The 22,949-nt window shown below is 38.9% G+C and overlaps 1 protein-coding gene across 2 annotated transcripts; it reads left to right on the top strand.

Moving 5' to 3' along the window:
* Nucleotides 1-5: 5 nt before the first annotated feature.
* Nucleotides 6-19,364, top strand: qtrt2 (queuine tRNA-ribosyltransferase accessory subunit 2). Of its 2 annotated transcripts, none has more exons than XM_059326784.1 (8): nucleotides 6-642; nucleotides 732-787; nucleotides 3,520-3,596; nucleotides 5,012-5,221; nucleotides 7,810-8,009; nucleotides 11,755-11,906; nucleotides 17,263-17,377; nucleotides 17,488-19,364. In XM_059326784.1, exons 1-8 carry the CDS (start codon nucleotides 425-427, stop codon nucleotides 17,729-17,731), a joined length of 1,272 nt encoding a protein of 423 aa, XP_059182767.1. In that variant the 5' UTR covers nucleotides 6-424; the 3' UTR covers nucleotides 17,732-19,364. The 2 variants fall into 2 exon arrangements, with proteins under 2 accessions (XP_059182767.1, XP_059182766.1); XM_059326783.1 differs by having other exon boundaries at nucleotides 11,755-11,924.
* Nucleotides 19,365-22,949: the final 3,585 nt, after the last annotated feature.

The raw sequence follows: 22,949 nt of genomic DNA, 5'->3' as shown, positions 1-22,949 counted from the left end.
TGTAATACTATTCATACACCACAACAAATTGATGTTTTTTACAAAAAAGGGGGCACGGCGCTATTTGTAGTTCTCGAAGCGCCGTCGCGGCCGGTGATGACGACATATCTCCGCGACTTGTAGTTCCTGTCAGGCAGATAATTTAGTTGGTACGCGAATGAAAGATACTCTAATATAAATCACTTATATAATTCAATAACCAGCACAATTAGGAATGTGTGTGTTCTCTTGGCGTTTCGTAAATAGCAGTAAACATCTCAACTCGACGAAAGCTTGAATATAGTATCACGTGAACGGTTAGCCTAGTTAGCTACGTGGCTACTTCACGTGTGTATTGATAACTGGGATCGCTGTCATTCAAACTCGTTGTGGTTTGAATACTGTGCTTTATTGTGGTTCAGTGGGTCTTTTTAGAGCTACTCGTATGGCTGGCAGCAGGATGAAGCTGGAGCTGTGCCGTGTGGCTCAGGGAAGGAGTCGGCTGGGTGTGCTGAAGGGGCTCGGCAGGACGGGACAACACTCTCTGGAAGTCCCGGGGTGTCTGCTGCACACACACTTGGGCTCAGTGCCCCACCTCACCCAGGACACACTGCACACCCTGAGCAACCTCCCCTCTGTCACCCAGGTCACCCTGTCCAATATGTAAGCTAAACTCATCACACAAAGACACACATGCACAAACACAGAAATGTAGCTCTTTCAGAAGTTTAACTCCCTTTTCTTATTTTCAGAGCAGAGCACCAGGATGTGTTGGAGGAATTTAAGGGTGGATTCAGGAAGTTTGCAGGTACTTTTTTCATGATCAATCAGATTGTTTTCCTTCTTCTCTCTTTCCTCAATACCACCATAGACTGTTTATACATGAAGATACCACTTGTCTTCTAGAGAGTAATCAGGAGAAGAGTAAAAAGGATAAAAGTTGGAACATTCTAGCACCAAACAGCATTGAGTAGACACAATTTATTATGTCGCCTATTAACTTCAGATGTGTTCACATTTAATAAAAAGGTATTTTAGCTAATGACAATCATGAAGTAATGTATTTATTGTTGGAGTAACCTTAAAGAAGACCACTACTTGCACTACTAGTTTTGGTATACCAATAGCGGATGTAGTGTCTTTGTTGTTTGTTTATGTATTATAGTTCTAACTGTTATTTTTTTAATCTTTATTTTCTGTTATTATTCATTCTATTTTATTACCTTAATCTGTTTTACTCTGTACTTGTACTGTTGCAACACCGGAATTTCTCCCATGGGCATTAATAAAAAAATATTATCTTAAACTGAGCAGGCATTCTAAATTATGTATTATATAAAGTGTAGTGTTGAAACTTTTTTCTTAAATTTTTATAAAATAGTTTTCATTGCTTTAAAAAATATTTCACCCCCAAATGAACATTATTATCACAATTACTCATCCAGTGTAACCCTGGATTAGTGAAGAAAACTTGCCTCAACAGTGAATAAAAGATTAATTAAACTAAATGTCGGCTGTGTTCAACAGCAAAATCATATCAAAACATCTGTTCATAAACTCCCACACCCATGCAGTATAATCCAAGTCTCATTTATCCGGTCATATGCTCACTTCTTCCCAAAGAAATTCATTTTTGTTAAAACCTTACAATTTAAAACCCTAAAGCCAGCGGAAGTGTCTTAAATAGTCTGGTTTTAATCACAATCCATGTGTTTCTTGTAAGTACTGAGCATACAACTGGATACATGAGACTTGGATTACAGTATTACATGAGTTGTGCAAGTCTTTTTAAATGGATATCAGTTTTTCTGTTGCAGCCTCCATTTAGTTAAATTCATTCATTTTCTCAGTTTTCTGAATCTTCATTCACCATGAAGGAATGCAAGAAAAACAGTGTTATTCAAAAATTCAAGTTAACACAGGGTGAGTAATTGACATACAAATATTGAGGGTCAAATGCAAATAAGTATTCCAGCAGCATGCAGCTAAATCAGATGCCTCTAAACTTGAGGACGGAGAACTTCCAAGAGAAAAAGGACCAAAACTCGCTTATTGACTGGAGGACTCTTTGACCCTGATGAAGACACAAAAATTCCCACAGTGCTTTGTTTTCCATTAGAAGACTGAACAAGTGTTACTAATGTGCAGATCTGATTCTTGATGTTGGTCTGAATATTGAACCAGAAGAAATGGGAAAGAAAATAAATGGTAGCAGCCCTTGTCATAAGCCATTCTCTCCGTGCTGAAAAGCTATTTAATGTAAAGCTACTTCATACAAATACTTTTTAAACAAACTTTTGTGTTGAGTTTTTTTTCTCCTCGACCTTGAAAGCAACAGATGATTAAGAAGTCTTACCACATGGTTTGCAGAGTAGCTTTTTCTTATTTCTTCAGTCTTTAAATCCAACATGAATGACAAGTCCGTAAAGTGTGTGGGATACAATCAAATGACTCACAGCACTCACTGAGAGGACCCTGTGGAGCATTTCTCTTTTTGTTTGTTTGAGAAAAAACATTATTGACCTGTGTTAGCAGTTTGTGAGCATTTCAGGACATTAAGAGGTTGTGGGTGGAAATATCTTTCTCAAAGAAGTCTCTTTTTTTCCAGTTGGACTCTGCTGAAAAGCATGGCATTTCAACTGTGCTGTGTTAAGACTCTGTTTGTCCTTTGACCGAAGTCTCAGTCACACTGAAACAACAAGTAAAATCATCTCCATGTCAAATATTTGGAAGCTGGAGAGGAGTTAAGAGACTGTTTGAAGTATTTTCAATTAACCTTGTTGCTGTTTTTCTCCACTGTTATTTAGTCCAATTTAAAATAACTAACACATCAGAAGAAACCTCTCCCAGGCTCAAAATCCTCTTTAAGTGTGACTAGCTGATTGATGTAAATGTCATGCATGCATGATGCACACATTTTCTCTGAAGCGTGTGTGGTATATGAACATCATTTCCACTGGCTAGATTGGAAAGACTGGAGCAAATTGCTTCTAAATATACAGTATATTGAGTTTAAAATTGAAAAGCTGATTAACTCCGCGAGCCTGACCAAAAAGTGGTGCCGTTCTGAGTAATATTCATACAGATGGCCCTGAAGATTGACCTCATTCAGCTTTTCTGTATAACAGTAGCTGTGGTGCAGAGCTTTACTCTGCCTCCAGCAACTAAATTAGAAATTAGAACTGTAATCACTGTAGTGTCTCTAGTTGTAAACTGTCAGGGGATTACCACTGCGCTGTCTCTTAAGTCCCAGAAGGGAGAAGCAGTGATTGAATAATTTAAAAAATAATAACAGCATTTGCTACTATTGAACCTTTTGTTTTCTCACCTTTTGATCTGCTTCTGCAGCTGTGTTTGCTGATAAGGTCGCACCTCATTCTCGCATTCCTCTTTTCCGACTCGGGAGTCGTCACATTAACACGCAGTAATGAAGCGTCTCAGGCCGTCACCCCGCTTCTTGTGCTGCCTTTGTTGACTCTAACCCTTTTGTCTCATCTTGTTCCCTGTGAGTGATATGTATTGATTTTTTGTTTTGTGCAGGTCTTCATGATACTGTGTTGTACTGCTCGCTTCATGACCCCGCGACCCCCAGCCCGACAGGTTACACCACTAACAAGGTGAGATTAAACTTCTGATTAGAGGAAAACCTCCACATGCCTATTTTCCTTTATGCTGAAGGTTAGCAGAGAAGATCAATACCACTCTCACATCTCTGCCCTAAATATATGACCAAAACAATCAGCTTGTTAGCTTAGATCTAATTACAAAATGTAAAATGAAGTTGTAGTTTTACGGGGGCTTATGTTTCTGACTTTATCTTCTTTTTAAGCACTCTCCCCATGAGCCACCAAGCCCCTAAATTTGGAGACCAAAATAATATTAATTTTTGCTGGCCGAGATGTAAACGTATGTAAAAACAATACAGAAAAGACAATTTGACACACTTAAGCTCAGCTCTTCTTAACTGAAATTTCAATAAATGAAATGAAATTTTGGTGTCTTAATGTGGTCTTTTGGAGGATTTCTGAACATTTATGAGACACAGTTGAGCATAGAGATGGCCATTGTGTACTTTCATCACGATGTTCTAAACCCTTATAAGTCTATGCTTTCAGAGTTTTGAATAAGTGCCTAACAAAACACAATGCTTACTATACATTTGTGACTATATTTTTAAAATGCATGAAAAATGTAAAGAGTCTGAGAAAATCTTGCAACCTTTAACCAGTCATGACAGTAGTCCTGGGGGGATAGTGATTTAGGGTTGAGTATTTTCTTTGAAAAATAGGTGGGATTACTACAGGGGATGGTGTATTTATACATTTTTATTCATTTATTTACTTATTTTATTTATTTTAAATTCTGTTGTTTAACATTATTGATCTCATTTATTTATTTTATTTTTGGCCTTACTATATTTTTATTTGCTCAATCAGATGATTCTGTCATGTTTTTTTTCTTCTTATTCCTTATTTATTTTGATGTATGTTTTGATATTTATTTATGTTTATTAAGAAGAAAAAAAAACATCGCCCTGTTCAGATACTTCTGTGATTAATGCTTTATGATAAAGATATTTGAAACATTTTTCTATGTGTCAATTTATTCACATTCTTTTGTTTGTGCAAGGACTTAAAGTATAGGGATTTATTTTTATTTTTATTTAAACTTTATTTGGAAGGTAATCTCATTAAGACATCATCTCATTAAGTCTCATTCTCAAGATTAAAAATATGTGGCCACAGAATAACTTTTTGTGACCACAGGACATGGTTAATGTCGATCCCAGCACCCAACAACTTGTTGTTTGTTATCTTCAGACTGAGTCAGGCAAGATGTATACTCCTGTTTCCAGTCTTTATGCTAAGCTAAGCTAACCTGCTGCTTTGTTAGATTGGAATTGATCTTCTCATCTAACTCTAAACACTCAACAAGTAAGTGTGTTTCCAACAATGCCAAAAGAGAGAAATATCTTCAGAAAGCTGTAGCTTCATCTCAAATGTGTTCTCACATGAAACTGCTTTGTTATCAGACGGTGTCAGTGTGGGGCAGCGGTGGGCGGATCGAGCTCACGGTGGCAAAGTTCATGGCTCTCCAGAAGAGCGTGCAGCCAGACTGGTACCAGAGCATGGCCGACGGAGAGACCTGGCAGAACGGCACCTCCCGCAAAAGGGTTCGAAAGTCTGTGGATCGAACTCTTGCTCACCTGGATGAGTGTCTGCTGCTTCACCAAAAGTCACAGGTACACACACACACGCACACACAATCAGCAGTCTAAACACACACCACTGTTGTATCACATCTGTGAGTCAGTCATGCACGACACAAGCACACAGGACAAGGATTGATGTTTGGTGTTTTTGTTGCGGCAGCGGCTGCTGTGCTGCGGCTTGAATCACGGCGAGATTAGGAGGAATACATTATCAGCCGGCACATGCATTATCAGCAGGTGTGAATGGGCTCAACATCAAGCATGACTAATGAAATCAACTGTTCGTCTCTCTTTGAAAAGCAGCTACCTCAGTTCATGAAAGAGAGAACAAAGTGATGCCGATCTACATAAAGGAGATGCTATACAAATATATGACAACCCAGTTATGCTTCAGAGGAGATCATATATTTTCAAACTGTTCTGCTCTTCTTTTGTCGAAGACATGTCGATTCATACAAAGGAAGTCATTTCTTGTATTTATCAGGCGTTGAAAATCCCTGTTTTCCTTTTCTTTAGAGGCTGTAGTGGGCTCAGTTTTAAAGCTATTTTTAACTAGATTAGTAGGAAAACATTGGTACAGACCACGTCATGATATCTCGTTGAGCGATGCTATAAAGTGCTCCAAACTAAGGCTGAATTTAAGCTAGAGAAAAACTGACATGGTCATTTTCAAAGAGGTCGATTGACCTCTGACCTCAAGATATCTGAATGAAATGTTGAACCCACGTGAGTCTCACCTTTTACAATCATGCACACTTCATGATCCCATATAGACTGGCCAAACTGGAGGCAGTACAAATATGTTATTTTCACCTTTTTGTGTGTCAATATTTCTGCATTCTGGGGTCCCTAAACAGTCTTAAAACTTTATAAAATGGGGAGAACTGGGAAGCTGAGCCCAATTTTATTCATCAGTGATGATGTTAGTCCCAGCAGCCATTTCATTGTGCTCAGAGCATTTTTGACCACTTTTAAACTTGACTTTACTGTATAAAGTGACCTGTTGGGACCTCTAGAATAATCACAACCTCATTGAACTTTACATCCACAAACTAGAGACCAAGAGCATTATAGCCTGTGTATAGCCTTCCTCTTTATATTGACAATAAGGGGGTTTCGCAGCAGTTTTTACAGAACAGAAGTGCTTGCCACCGAATTGCCGAAAAAATGTATTGCAGTTTAAAAATTCTTGCAGAAATCTCCGAAATATCAAAAACTTTTGAAACTTAATCACAGCATGGGTTTTTCCACAGTGTTCCTCAATGTTTTGGTGTCTTAATGTGTTTTTGTGGAAGGTTTTTGAACATTTATGAGACATAATTGAACATATAAAAGGTGTGGTGTCATTGTGTACTTTTATCATAATGTTCCAAACCCAGATAACCTTGAGTAGTTCCCTAACCAAAACACAGTCACAATCTTACATTTTATTGCAGATTCATGACTAGAAAATACTTGACACACTATGCTTAGCTATGCCCTCCCCTAAAATTACAAAAGTGGGTCAGTGTGGGTCTCTAAGGGTCTAAGTCTTTTTTAATAATTTATTATGTGTACATTTCATTGCCTGTGTGTCTTTAAGATTTACTCATCTTTGTATTTTATTACCTTGCTGCAAACCAAATTTCCTTTGGGACCATAAAAGTGTTGGTTTGAAATGACGCTGAGCAAAGAGCCAAACACCCAACAGCATACTGCAAATTATTCTTGACATTAAGATTATACTGAGCTGTTTGATTGCTCCTGAGCTCCATCCCTAACCTCACTGTGTCTTTCCTCCTTGTGATGCACAGTCAACCTCATGTCGAGCCATCAAAACCTATTCTTTCTGGCAAGAATGAAAACTTTTTTCTTTATACCCGCATACCTGATCATGCTTCACATATGGTTAGAACAATGTTCAGTCAGGTTTAGGGATGGGAATTATTAATCGATGAGCGATTAATGGTCGTTCGGTCGATCACATGGAATTTTTAATCGATCTGTCTATTTTTTTATTTTATCTGCGTATCAGTGTTCACTGAACTGAAACACGGCCGAGCATTCAGTTCTGCGTCCGCACATAAATAAGCCAATGAGCTGAAAATTTTATTGGATAAAGCCACAGTCTGCAAGCTTAAAGTTGCAATAACAGTTATAAAACACAGCAATAGTATAAATTTGAGCAAAACTAGCTTACTGTATCAAACCTTGCTAGCATGAATTACTGAGTATAATTTTATCCAAAACTTATTTAAACACTAAAATATGCAAGATTACTGTGAAAACTAACCTCATGCCTCTTCGGGGGCTAAAACATTTAATATTGAACTCTTTGACCTTATCTTTACAGTTTAATCACACTTGAGTTACTTTACGAAAGTCTCTTTTCGTCCGATTTTTATTTTGCCCATGTATGCATTGTTTATACATACTGGAGTATGTATAAAAACATTGCGATTAATTTGACCGCTAACGTTCCAGATGCTCAAGTTGGCAGGTTTCTTCCAAACACCCATCCCAAGTCAGGTTTCAGTTTACATTTTCCCTCTTTCTCCTCCTATTTCTTGATATATTTTATATTTTTCAGGGTTTCCTTCTGTCAGCTGTTTAATCACCAAACTGTCTGTCATTGCCAGGAGCTGGAGGGAGTGGATGTGTTCGGGGTGGTGGAGGGAGGAGACATCCTGGAGGAGAGGCTGCGTTCAGCCAGGGAGACCGCCAAGAGGCCCGTGGCGGGATTCTGCCTGGACGGCCTTCAGACGGGCTGCATGGAGCAGACTCTGAGGACCCAGCTCATCACTGCTGTGACTAAGGAGCTGCCTGAGGACAAACCCAGGTCAGCTTTTGACTATGACAAATGTTCTTATTGATTACAGTTGTAAGACAACAGTCCCCCCCACACACACACACAATCATACACTCTTCTCCAGTGTTTAATTAGAAAGTAGTCACTGAACAACCAAACAGAAGGAGGTATAGCGGGTGTGTGGACAAACTTCACCTTCTGTTATTTATTATCTTGCCATCAATACGACAGATGTAACACAAAGGCATGCTTTGTATTTAATCACCAGTTTAGAAACTTCCAGACGCTCTGCAGTAAATCCTTACAGGAACAAAAAAAAAAAAAACACCAACGGAGCTACAGCTCATGATTTTCATTATTAATGAATGTGTTGATTTGATCAATCATTTACTCAACAAAAGGTTTAAAAATGTCCATTACAATTTGAATTGATCTTTTAAAACTTTATCAAACTAGGGGCTGCAACTGGTGATTTTTTATCAGAATTAATAATTTTCTTGATTAATCACTCGGTCTAACAAATCAGAAAATGTGCAAAAAAAAAAATACGTTTTCAAAATGTCATGTTCCAAAAGTTCACTTAATTCACAGTGATATTATATTATAACAGTTTGATGCTAATATTCAGGTTCATACTTGTGTTTTGTGTCAGAAACTGCAGCATGTTTACATCCTTTATTTTTCTCATACTGCCTTCAGCTCTATTCACCCTCTGTCTGACATGTAGCTGCACGTAGCAGTTAGAGCAAGACATATCAGCGGTAACTATTGGTATCTGCACCAACAATGATGATGTAGCGACATATACAATGTTATACATTGTATGTGCGAAGTTTAATAATCTTAAATACGCTTTAATTAAGTAATTTATTTAAGAAAGCAGCTTCTGAGAATCTTTTGTAGAGTCATATTTTTAACCTTTGCTGCAGCTGTAACAGTCATTTCCCAGTTTGTGATCAATAAAGTACATCTATGTATCCATCTTTCTGCGCAAAATTAACATATAAAAATCTGTTTTTATCGATTGCCACATTGTTAATCTGTAGATTTTTCTCTTCTATCAATGGTCTCGGTATTGGCCTCAACAATCCCATATTGGTCGGGTCCTGATCGCAGTGTATTGACTTATAAGCTGCCTGATCAGATGACCATGTATATAAATCAATCACACGCTTTCATCAACTTGAGCCGAGAGTAAAAAAACTGTTCAAAAGTCTGAAACCTGAATTATTTGCTCACAGGTACTGGTATGTGTTGTTTACATGTTTACAGACATTATAACAATATGTGTACAGGAAAATCAGGAAAATCATAATAGGTCCCCTTTAAACAGAGACAAAAGCAGCAAATTCTCATGTTGGAGTTGATGAAAACCAGCATTTTGTTTGAAAAATGACTTGAATGTTTCAATAAATGGTTGTGGATTCATTTTCTGCTGATAAACAAATTAATTGATTAAGAGTTCCAGCTTTAATTTAATTGGTAATGTAAACTGAAAGAAAGAAACCAAGTCTTTATAATTGGAAACCACCAACAAGGAGAAACTTAATCAGTTCCCATCACCACAATTCTTTAATTCTTTGCATCCGAAACATAAATTAACAGAATTTTAATTAGTTTGAGTCTCTTTGATTTTCAGTAAGTGAACCAACCAGTTCAGCAGGTTGAAGTCCAGTGACACATGATACCGTTATGGTCGTCTGTGTGAGACAAAGTGATTCAGAGTGGACCCAGTTGGTGCTCCCCTGCTCAATCAGTTAATTATCCTGCTTGATTGAATACAAGTGAAATCCCAGCAGCTCTGCCGTGCTCCCCCACAGTCTGTCAGCACTCATTATCTCCGCTCAACCTTACAGCACAGCACCAGTGTCAGTTAGCTTATTAGCTTTACTACTGGTCACGTTTAGTTTACAGTTCTCCATTACCTTTGCACTGTTTGCTGACAAACTTGAATTGAAACTTTCCTGCCTAACGGACACCTTAAACAACAATAGATTTTATAATAACTGACAATAAAGCAGCAAGTTAAAATGATTTCATTGTGGTGAAGACATTAAATTTCCCGTCACATGACTGATGGAAAAAAGAGCGTGATATAGTCTTGTGCTGAGAGTAAAACATGCAACTCATACATGAATTTAACGCTGAAACAGACATTTAACAACAACAATTATTTTATTTTACGCTACCAATTTTTTTTCTAATACGACTTGTAGAGTTGGTTGCCTTTTTCCATTTTCCATTTGTAATTGAATTAGAGCTGAAAGGATTAGTTGTCAGGTACTCGTTTGTCATTTTTCCAGAAACACCTTCCAATCATTCTCTTCTCTCGGCTCCTTGAGTGTGAGGATTTGCTGCTTCTCTTTGTTTAAATCATTAAGAATGGAATATATTCATGTTTTGGATTATTGGTCACAAAGACTCTGGATGCTTTGGATAGACATTTCACATTTGTCTGTTGTTTTATATGAACAACTCATCTAATAATTGTAAAAATAATTGGCCCAATGATTTAATGAAAATGATTATCAGCTGTAGCCCAAAAAATAATGTTAAATTTAGACATCCAAATCCAAAACCAAATCTGATCATCCTCCTCACAAGCGTTTTGGCACACTTTCAGGAATAATCTCTATCTAACACGCCTGATAACATTTACTGAGCACTCGGCACGCACAATAACACTTTAGATGAGTAATCCAGAGAAACAAATTGTTTAAAATCACATGATTAGATTGTTGTCATCTTTCAATTTAAGCAGTCTATAATTATCTGGGTAAAACCTACACCATGTCATGTGACATACTGCTTTGGTAAACTTCATCAGTATCAGAAATTCTTCATTGGGGGAGGGATCCAACAGAAAAGGAAGTAAATAAGTACGTAAATAAAATAAAGACAAAATAGCGTGCTATACTAAATTTATAGAAATTAAAAGAAATATGGAGATGTAAAAAATAATTTGAAGTAAAAAGAGATATGTAAAAAAAAGGAAATATATATAATAAATGTGTATATATATATATATAAACAAATGTAATTATTGCACAGGATTTCTGCAGAAAGTCCTTATTGCACAGATTCATTCTTTTAAATAAAGTAAATAATGTAATGATTTACGTGGTAGTAACAAATAGTAATATAAAATTAGTTTCCCTGTAACTATTAAGCATACTGACGGACTCTAGCCTTATCCAAGACTTTGACTTAGTCTTGTTTATCCTGTGGAAAGAATAAAGCTTAACATAAATGATAAAATTCTTCTTCTGATGATCTGAAAATGGGCTGTGATGTCTCCAACCAGTGCAGTCGCTTTTTAAAGGCCAAACTTTCTCTACATGTTACTGGCTCTTCAAACTATAAGCCTGTGGCCTCTCAGAGGATTTTCACCAGAGATTGCCACACATGAGCGCTCCTCTCCCCAGAGGTGATGGAGGAGTTTTGGCAGTGGACTTGAGACGAGCGATGGTGTTCATCCAGGAGCGGCCTGGGGGCTCTAGTTGAACACCATGGGACTCCACCATCCCTGCTGGTAGCTCTGGCTGCTAGAGGATGCTGCCTCGTAATGGAAAGTGGAGTCATTATCAGATGCTAAATTGGGCTTGACCTTGATGTCTGCAGGCAGAGAGTCAGAGGGAGCCAGTGAACTGAAACCCCACAGAGAGCACAAACACACAAGGGTGAACATGTTGGAGGGTTATATGTTGTGTTGGTTACATTAATGTTGATTTAAATTTTAATCCACTGCTTTCTGCTGTCTGTGTGGGACTCTCAGGCTGATGCAGGGCGTAGGACGGCCTGATGAGGTGCTGGCGTGCGTGGAAGCCGGCGTGGACCTGTTTGAGAGCTTCTTTCCCTTCCAGGTGACGGAGCGAGGCTGTGCTCTTTGCTTCAGCTTCAACATCTCCCCGGACCCGGAGCTCGCAGGTAGAGCGCTCCCTGCAGGTGTGGTGAATGGCTATGTGTTACAGCTTCTTAAGTTATAACATTTTAGAGAGTAAATCAATTTCTCAGACAAAGCTAAACCAAAAATGATTAGTTTTACTTAATTGGCAGCCGTTATGCGCTGACAGATATTGATCCAGTGATGTGGTTCCTCGGCACCAAACTCCATGAAAATAACAGCCTATTTTTCTCTTAATGATTTTACTTTTATTGCCTTTCTCTTTTACTCCAGAGTCATTTGGGTGTTGCTACATGACTCAGACTTGACAGATGTAGATCAAGTTTGTATTAAATTTCAGCACCTCTAACTCTCATTTAAGTTGCATCAACCCCCCTCCAGTTTATGATGCTAAAGGATTCCCATTAAAAATACAGTGTTTCATAATCTGCAGTGCACACAATCGTTTTTTTTTTTAAGATAACGACTTTGTTGTTCTTTTCAACATCGCCCTGCAGAACCAGAGAGCTCTTGTTTTAGACTTAAGGCACTGAGTACTTTTTGAGTACATTTTGGAAAGCAGCTGAGTGTTTTGGCTACGCCCACTAGTTAGTTCCCCTCGGCCTCTGTTCCCATACAGATCATTTTGTAGCAGCAGACAACACACGCGGCATCCTTGTTACCATCCTTCATATTTAGGATGTTTATTTTTTTAAGATTATATTTTGGCATTTTTCATGCTTTATTGAAAGTGATAGATAGAAAGGGGGAGACAGAGGAGAGGACACGCGGCAAAGGGAGCCGCAGCAAGGACTCAGCCTTAATGGTACGCGCTCTACCAGTGTGAGCCACCAGGACTCCCCAGGAGAGTCATTCCTACTCTTTTAAACAAGTAGCAGGTGCCATCCCAAAGCACTTACAAGCGGCCGAATCCTCCTACAGCGGTCTCTCCCAGCTGCAGTCAGCAAAGCAGGAGATGTTAACCCCTCAGTGTCCAGTCTGCACCGCTCTGCAAATGAATCACGCATGCGCGAAATCGCCGCCTCAACCATATCCAATCAGTGTCGACTAGTTAGTAGCGGCTCAGAAATGTACCTACCCGAGGAAGGTACTTTCTGAGCCACTAACCCGTGAAGTTGGGCGGATCCTCCCAAGCCACACCGAAAGTGGCTAACTAGAGGGAAAAATACCTAATGGAAGCGTACCTTTATGCATGTGCAAGTTTAAACAACGACATGGCAGTACAGTGAATGGTAATTTCTGTTTAAAATACAGATGAAAAATGAATAAATATTGTAGATTAACCATGATGTTATACCTAACAAAGGCATCAGCTAAGTTGAGTTTTAATGTTTCACCCAGCTGTAACTTTAAGGGTGAATGGCTTCAGCACAAATGTATTAATTTGCAGTGAAGAATGAATTAATTCACTGCCAAGTCTTGATTAGACTGACAGTATTCACTGAAGCTAGCTTGCTTTCTGTGGACACATTTCTATTGTAATCTATAGTTTGTTTTAGATTAAAGATGTTTATGTGTAGAAATGTTAGAAACCTTCATTGAACACTATATACACAAATTGTATTTAAAAATACAAATGTAGACTGTTATTTCAATAATATTGGGATCCTTGATAGAGTTTAGTAATCTCCGTCAACACGTCTAATATGTCCACGGTCTGAACTGGGACTAGAACTCTCTGGCTCTGCAAAAAAGTGACAATGATTCTCTCAGGCAGTAACCTAAGTCACTGTCACTGTGTTTTTAGACATTAAACATATTGCATTTAAATCAAATCACACAAAGGTTAAATTTCAAATTTAAAAGGGGACTTTTCTGCTCCTGTCAAACCAAAGGACCTTTCCGGTAAAATAACCTTGCCAAAGGCCTCAAAAAGACTCTTTTCTTTAAAAGTGTTATAAAGGAAATTACCCCAAAAAGATGAAAAACACAGACGTTCTATTCCAGAGCTTGCAATAGATGCCTAGAGCAAACTGACATGTCACAATGTAATTTAGGAGCTTTGGTAGGGAGTCTCTCTCTCTCTCTCTCTCTCTCGCTCTCTCGCTCTCTCTCTCTCTCGCTCTCTCTGTGTCTGTCGGTCTGTCTCTCTGTCTCTCTCTCGATGCATTTGTATTTGAATGAAACCTTAATGAAATGAGATTGTGGTGGAGAATATGATTCCTCTCACCATGATAGTTCATTTCTGGGAGATGTGGACACAGCAATGAGACATTTTTCTGGGTGTAAATATGCTGAGACATCTTGGACAGAAAAGCTTGGCTTTGATGTTATTAATGGTATAGAGATGATTAAAGCCAAATAATTAAAGAGCGGGCTTATGTTAATTTCTATAGGAGGAGCCTATAATGTTGAGTTTTTAAATCCTAGCATGTTCTGGGTTCTTATACAAATGTAAATGCCCTTTCATCTCTCAGCACAGACAATATTCTCCTTATTACACCGCCTTTAAGCGGACTTACATCTCTCTTTGTGTGGACCCTGCAGAGTGTCTTCAGTAAATGAACAACCCTTCATCTAATTTCAGTTTGCTGACAACTGAGCTGCAGTTGAGCCTGTTTTCACATAATGAACGGGAAAGGAGAGTGTGTCTCTTCAGAGCTGCATTAACATGCGTCCTGGGTGATCCGCTCACAAGTGGACAGCAACAAGTACGTCAGTTCACGCCTGGCACTAGAGCTTCGTAAGCGAGCGGTTGTGATTGGATCTCACTTCTCCGCTCTATATGCAAATAAACTCCTCATTTACGTTTGCAAAGAATACATTTTTTTGTCATCAGAAGTAATGATATCCTGACTATTTTGGTACATTATGAGTCATGTTTCCCTGCTTTTTTTCTTCTGCCATCAAATCAGAGATGAAGCTAATGGCTATTAAAGCTATGCGTTTGTTGGTTTCGTGGTGTGTATTTTCTAGCCCCAGGTCAGTTGTAGTAATTGGGTGGAAGGAATTTCAGCTGGTGAAATGAAATCAATGGTGAATCCCACAGCAGTTCCAGTAAGGTAACAATTAAGTCCGGGCCGACTGTACTGATTGTTTTTCCTGAGTGTAAACCTTAAGAAGTGTTATGACAAGAGCTGTGGGAAATGCACCAACTCCGCCTGATGAGGACTTTGTGCTTCATTAAAAAAGTTGCGTGAAACTTGTTTGACAGACAGGAGTAAAGTTCGGTTATCCGGCAGCATTTAGTGGCAGACAGCGCTAATCGATTCTGCACAGGGAGCGTGATGGAGTTCAGTGGAGGTGAGAGCAGTGATGGTGTCAAACCTGAAGTGAAATTTTATTTCCCCTCTCAGCCAATTACAAGGCTCCGTAGGGGGGTGTCAACACCCTCACTTCCCAGTTAAGACCCTTTCTGACACAACAGGCCGTATGTTAATTCACACTCTTACTTCCTTGTTACCCTTTTAAAGTTTTCTTCTGGTGCACTTTTCCTTTTTCCAGCTTTAAAAACTCTCTTTTCTTTTCTCCCCTTAATGCACTTCCTCCATCTTTTATGCCCTATAAAGACAACCAGCAATAACTTACATTTAACTTGACATTTAAATTCTAGATCAACATTTGAATTTGATTTGTATTAATTCGTTCTTGTTTTTACACTGCCGTAATGTAAAATTGACTGATTTATATATAGTTGATTAGAAATATAAATATTACAGGTGAATCTATGTTAATAGTTCTATATGAGCATAAAATTTGAAGCCAGCAGGTCAGAGTTAATAAGTTAAACTTTATATTACTCGATGTCAGACATTTATTTTAAATTTTGGGGGAACATTTTTTCATTTTGTGTGCTTCATATATTTTATTTTGGTATTGTGTCAGGTCTGAAATTAAGTGATATGAATAAATGAATAAAATAATGTTTCCACCGGCATTAGAAACTTAATTCAAAAACCTCAATATAAGCTTTGAATGTCATTCAAAAGACATTCGGTCAACTACATATTTATTTAAAATTGTTTTTAAGAGACCAGAATCTATTTTACCATGATTTAAAAAATTATAATGCCTAGAAATTTGTAATTTTTTGGTAACAAACCGCATTTGTAACAAAACAGGTAAAACAAAACCGACATTTCAATGCTCCAACATCTTATTAATTTGCTTTATTGTACCATATAAATAATTCTGTATCTTAATATAATCATAATGAGGAACTCAAAGCAACAGTAAAGCAACATTAATGAGTCCTGCTAACCTAACTAGCCCAGCAGGAGCTGCTGTCTCTGTATCCTCTGACTTCAGGGAGTTCAATTAAATTATCTTGTTTGTTCAAATGGAAAATAAAACCCCAGATAAAGACGAAGAACACATTTTGTTTGTGGGTGTGTTTTCTCTGCTGCTCTTAGATGTCCAAACCTCGAGTTCAGTATCCAAAATGTTTGCTCTGCCTCTGTGCCAGCTATAGCCACGGTTGGAGGCATTATGTTTTCAGGTTGTCTGCTGAATACGTGCATGAAGCCAAAAAAATGACTTTCTGATTGAATTCCTGCAAAGTCTTTGCATTATACGAGTCTGGACGGACATGGATTTAACTGCAACCTGGCTGGATGGTGGAGGCGTCAATTCTAGTTTGTTAACAATCAGTAAAAAAGGCACAAAATTAAGTTTAGCCACAATCTGCTTCACAGTTTAGTTAATTAGCCTTGAATCCAATTTTTTTTCAACTTCACTGTTTCTGTAGTTACTGCTCTCATTCTGCCACAGAACAACTTACTTCTCCTTCCTTTACATGTTAATTACTTTGGTCAAGCCTCATTTCGTCCCTTTTATTCTCTTATCACCCGCTCCTTAAGCTCATTTCCTTTTTATACTTTGTTTATACACTCCGGTGCTCTTTGCTTCACTTATTCCAGTTAGCACTAATCCCATTTTGCTCTATTTGTCGCCTTTTAATCTTAATCATTAATCGTGTGCATTGCTGTGGACCACTTTCTTCCTTTTATCTCTTTTACTCGTCCCTGTTTTATTTCATCTTCCTTAACATCCTTTGTGTCTCGTAACTGCGGTGTACCCTACTGTGAGCAACAACAGCCCACTTGATAAAACATGGCTCTTCGTCAGCTCTCGTTACTTTTCCCTTCTAATTAAATGAGGTGAAGTCACTTTGTGGTGAACACCCATCTGTGTGAGACAGGCTTTTCGTTGTCAGAACATAGCCGGTAAGTAATTGCATTATAATGGCCGAGAGAATATAGGACATAGCCGTTTTTAAAAGGGGTCAAGCTACATGTGTTCTCATTTTATTTTTGCCGCCGGGCGTTAGATTGTGTAGCTCTGTAAGTAGGGAAGTGTTTCCTGCAAAATGAATGACATTATGAAGAGTTTGTGGTGTGCTGGGGTTAATAATATAATAATGTATGTATGCTTTGGCAGTGCTGGAGCTGGATGAAGCGCGGGACACGACGGAGGAGACGCAACAGAACGGAGATGTTAATCTTGATGATCAAACGCAGATGACATCCTTTGAGATCGATCTCAAAGACAAGAGGTTTGTGGCAGCTGAAGGGCTTCATACGTAGCACCGCTTGGTGAATCACTTGATTTACATTAAGGGTGCCTATGCATGAATTCTACTCACTTCTTTAAACTTCTGTCCAGGTACCAGGACGACTTCAGGCCCCTGGTGGAGGGGTGTGGCTGCTACTGCTGTAAGAACCACCAGAGGGCGTACCTGCACCACCTGCTGGTGACCAATGAGCTGCTGGCTGGAGTCCTGCTCATGATCCACAACACAGCCCACTATCATGCCTTCTTCGGCGCCCTGAGAGAAGCGCTGGCCAGCGATAAACTGGAGCTCCTGAAGAGACGGGTACTTGGGGAGAGAGGCGGCCGCAAGGACTGATAACTCAGATTGATAGGAGGGGGACTGATCCTGCTCTTAAGGATCACAAGACTCACTTGGCAAGACACAATCAAAGCTCCGTCGCACTTCTGCAGAGACCTTGGGACTGAGTACCTCCATATGTCACCATAAGTCATGTCTCTGAGCCACATTACAAAGAGGAGGATGAAAGGACAACGGAGCATATGAAGACAACCGTTTGATGTTTGCCCTTTGGGCTTTGTGTCCTGGTTTCACACCAGGAGGGGCCGCCTCCTTAGGCTTGTGTATTGATCCGAACAGATATCCAGGAGGTGAAGGCAGGGTTAGAGCGCTGAAGACGATAAGGAGCTGGATACGAGGTCAAGAGGAATTTGCATAAAGAGAGAAATGTAAGGATGGATAGTGGTGTTATATTGACTGACTGAATCCCTGTGCCTCCTGCTCTGGTCAGATCACAGGTCAGTAGATGACCAATAGCCTCTGGACTCATTGACATAGCAGCATAGACAAGAGGGAAAACCACCCTAGATGAAAAAATGACCAAAATGGATCCCTCTTTTCTCTTGTCATACATTAACCACCTGAACAGTTTCTGGGCATGTTGTGCGCAGTACACTGCAATATAAACATCCTGCACCTCTATAGAAACAATATGATCATGACTTGAATTATTGACAACTTTAAATTGTCTATTGTGCAGTAGAAGAAGGCAATCACTTGGTTCATTCAGGCTTTAAAATCACCTTGTTGGGCAGAGCAGCGTGGTGGGTCTGTGGAGTGAGCTGCTTTCTCAGACCAATGAAACTCCATGTAACGTTCACTGATAGTTTTTAAGTAACAGGCCTTGAATTAAATGGTTCGGAGTCATTAAAAACAGCTCATATCTGCATTTATCTACCGCATCAAAACAGGACATAGTAAAGTAGTAAAACCCGCTTCTTGCTTGATTTAATTGGCTTCCTGGTCCAAGAGTGACATTGACAAGCAGTTGGACTCTTAACTTTTATGTGTGTCTAAAAAAGCTAGAAAAAAAGAAGAACTCTATACATACAACAGTTTTCCAAGACCCTGATTGTTCCAAGTATTGTCAATACATTTGGTTTCTTCAGGCGATGTTTATTGAGCCATTTACAGTTCATCAACCCCTTAGCGTGCTCTCCTCTCTGTATAAGCAGCCTGCAGTTCAATCGAGGTCTTTCTTTCACGTAACTGCTGGTCTCAGCTGAATTATTCATGGCTTGCTGGTTTTGCTTAGGGGCACAGAAGTTAGATCTTGAGATCTTCCCTGATGGAACACATGATGTGTGTACAACCATTGGAAATGTAACCTCTGTATTCACAGTATGATAAACGTTTTGCTTTTTTTTTTTAAAGATAAAATGCCCTCTAGACCATGCCAGTGGGTCGAGGGGTTAAGAGGGTTAAAATGTCATGTGCACAATAAGATTTCCTTGAGGCCTTTTGTAATTTCATACTTTATTAACCTGATGTCAACAAGCATTTGTCATTTGTTCTCATGCTCCATGAATGTTTTTAATGTTTCAGCTGGATGAGCTTCTCACACACAGGTAGATACTTCATGTCAAACCCACTGACTAACCAGCACGCCTGATGACACTGTGTGTCACATTAAACAAGCGGCTCTCATGCAGATGTGATGGTTGTTGTCTCTTGTGGGTTTTGGGGAGGTTAACTGAAGGTTTGAGCTGACAGCTCCAGCATTCCTGCTGCTGGGAAAGGATAAAGATCAGGGAAAGATACGGGTCTCTACTGCCTCCCATGCAGCGATGGAGGGAGGCTTTTTGAAGGTGAGGAGATATAATTGACTGCCAGACTGTGCAGATGTCTGTAGGGGACAGGGGGCAGACTGAGAGAGAGGAGAGTGTGACAGATTTATGAAACAGCAATGAGGATTGTTGTCGCACCTGTGGGGTTACCTTAACTGCATTGGGCATTATATAAAGACAGTTTGGAGGATTTGCTGTCATCAGTAGTTGGGCGCTGTGCGTAGAAACCTAAGCGATATTGGCATCAAATGGGTTGGAAATGCAGAAGTCTCTTAATTCCTCTGGGGAAAATAGCTGAAGGCCAAAACAATCCTCCAGATGAATGTTTATTTTAAAGTTTAATGGGGTGGCAGAAAACAGTAGATGGTGCGGAGAAGGTGCTAAAGTCAGTTGCCCTGAATGATTATCCAGGAAAATAGAATAAGTAGTGAAAGGATATTACTCTTTTCCCTGGTGGCTGCTATTGACTCACTCTGAGTGGAAGTGTTGAGCAGCAAAACAAAAGTTGTTTCCTAGTGTGAAGTGTTTCTGACAAACATTTGTCTAAAAGCATGCTGAGTAAATCTAACCTTGGTGAATATGCGCTGGTTTAAACAAGGGTTAGTGCTTTAATTAGGCCTCTTTGAAGATGTTCTTGATGACAGCTGAGTGAAAGTGCTCTTAATAAGTCTTGACTACCAGATTCTAACTGCCTATTTATTTTGACATATTTGTCAAGCTTGTGTGACCTCCAACTGTAAGATAAAGTGGGACAAATGTGATCGCAATAATGATGACATGCAGCACAATGAAATAGAATATAAATAAGCATATAGCAGATGGGGCTTGGTGTTTAAACACACCCCACACGCTAGAGTGTGTTAAGTGGCAAAATAAGAGTGAGAATGTGAACAATATGTGGTTTTAGAGCATCATGGAAGAGACAAAAATCACTACAAAGTGATGCAAAAGGACTACAAAGAGACACAAAACAACTAGACACATAAAAAAATCACAAATAACTGTATAGAGATTCAAATTGACCACAGAGAAGCAAAAAACTACTACAAAGATGACCAAAATAACCAAAAACAGACGCAAAACAACTACAAAGAGACATGAAATTATTATAAAGACACAAAATGAGTAAAAAGAGACTCAAAAATTAGCACAAACAGACACAAAACAACTACAAAGAGATCCAAAATAACTTAAAAACATACAAAACAAGCAGTACTGAACGGGCCCTCGCAGTACACGCCTGTCGGGGCTTGCTGCCGTCGGGGTGTCTGCGTTACAGGGGCCAGTCTGTACCACCCCTATGAATTTCATTGCCTTAAGTGCTATAGTGTGGCCACGGTACCAAATATGAAATTAGACTGCCACCACAGTGCCACCTAGGGGCCGATCAATAAAACCTTATAGGGTTATCCTCAGGAGGGCACTGACAATAATTGTACCAAGTTTTGTATAATAATGCACAAACTATCAACAAAAAAAAAAACTCTAGGCGAAAATGGGCGTGGCCTATATCACGAGATTCAGCACAACTCAGTGAACTCGTGGATATAAGGTTTCTGAATGTGTGATAAAGTATGTGGGAGTTATTAGCCAAAACGCACTTTGCTTTATTATAGCGCCACCTAGTGGTGGAAATTCAGTATGACAATAGATTATAACATTTTTCGCCAGGTGTGACTTACATTTAAAGTTTCATGAGTTTGGGGTATGTTCAGGCAGGGAAAAATGCGATCATTTGGGAAGAAGAAAAAAAAAATCTTTCGAAAATACAATAGGGACCTCGCAGGTCGTTGCCTGCTCGGGCCTTAATGATTATAAAAAGACACAAAATGACTAAAAAGACACTCATAATTACCGCAGACACAAAAGAACTATAAAGAGACACAATTTGATTATAAAGCGACTCAAAATGACCAAAAACAGACACAAAACAACTACAAAGACATAAAATAACTTCAAAGACATAAAAAAAAATAACTAAAATGAGACTCAAAATGACTATAAACAGACACAAAGCTAATACGAAAGGAACACAAAATGACTCAAAAGAGACTCAAAGGGAACACAAAATGACTACAGACACAAATCAAGTTCAAAGAGTAACAAAACAACAAAGAGATACAAAATAACTACAAATAGACACAAAATGACCACAGACATAAAGCAACTACAAAGAGACACAAAACGTCTACAAAGAGACATAAAGCTGCAAAGAGACACAAAATAAGTATAAAGAGACTTAAAATTACCACAAACAGACACAAACATAAGAAAAGACACAGAGCAACTATAGAGACACACAATGACTAAAAAGATACACAGAATGACTACACAGAGGCACAAGAGAGAGGAAACTGTCTCTTTCAGTCTGAGTGTCTTGCTCCTGAGTGGGAGACAGATGGGGGGCCCTCCTCCTGTCTATACTCAGGGGTCTGTTTTCTTATAATCCATCCAAGGCTGCTCTTAACTACACATATAATACCAAACTGTCATCTTACCTTACAGGTTCTCCTCCCTCATGTCACCCAACCATAAATTTGCATCTACTGTAGCAGATGGGGGCTGGTGTGTAATCACACCTCAGCTGACAGTTTATTGTTAGTGTTGAGTCAAAGAGTAAGAATGTGAGAATGTGAACAATATGTGGATTTATATAATAAAGGATACACCTTACAGAGTTCATACGGTTTACATCAACAGATTGATAGGAGATACAGAAAGCAGACGTGCAATATTAAAACTGTTTTTATGCTTATCTTAAGAAATGCTTCCTTTTAGGCCAGTTTGCTGTTTCCAGCTCTTATTGAGACATTTTGTTGAGAAAATAACTGAAGGTCATAGGTTTGATAGATCAGCCTGGTATAGTATATAAAAACTATTTTTTTTTTAATAAGTTTTATAAGTTGTTTTATAAGTTGTGGGCAAAACTTGAACATTGTGAAAAATCATTTCATGGATGCAATTGTATTGTTGAACGAAATTAAACTTTAAGCAAGATTATTATACACTGCTCAAAAAAATTATTAAGGGAACACTAAAAATAACACATCCTAGATCTGAATGAATGAAGTATTCTTATTAAATACTTTGTTCTTTACATAGTTGAATGTGCTGACAACAAAATCATACAAAAATGATCAATGGAAATCAAATTTATTAACCCATGGAGGTCTGGATTTGGAGTCACACTCAAAATTAAAGTGGAAAAACACACTACAGGCTGATCCAACTTTGATGTAATGTCCTTAAAACAAGTCAAAATGAGGCTCAGTAGTGTGTGTGGCCTCCACGTGCCTGTATGACCTTCCTACAACGCCTGGGCTGCTCCTGATGAGGTGGTGGATGGTCTCCTGAGGGATCTCCTCCCAGACTTGGACTAAAGCATCCACCAACTCCTGGACAGTCTGTGGTGCAACGTGGCGTTGGTGGATGGAGCGAGACATGATGTC

Source organism: Centropristis striata, chromosome 23, assembly GCF_030273125.1.
Source record: "Centropristis striata isolate RG_2023a ecotype Rhode Island chromosome 23, C.striata_1.0, whole genome shotgun sequence".
NCBI classification, from domain to species: domain Eukaryota; kingdom Metazoa; phylum Chordata; class Actinopteri; order Perciformes; family Serranidae; genus Centropristis; species Centropristis striata.
The sequence above is the reverse complement of the archived record's forward strand: the minus strand, read 5'-3'. Positions and strand labels throughout refer to the sequence as shown.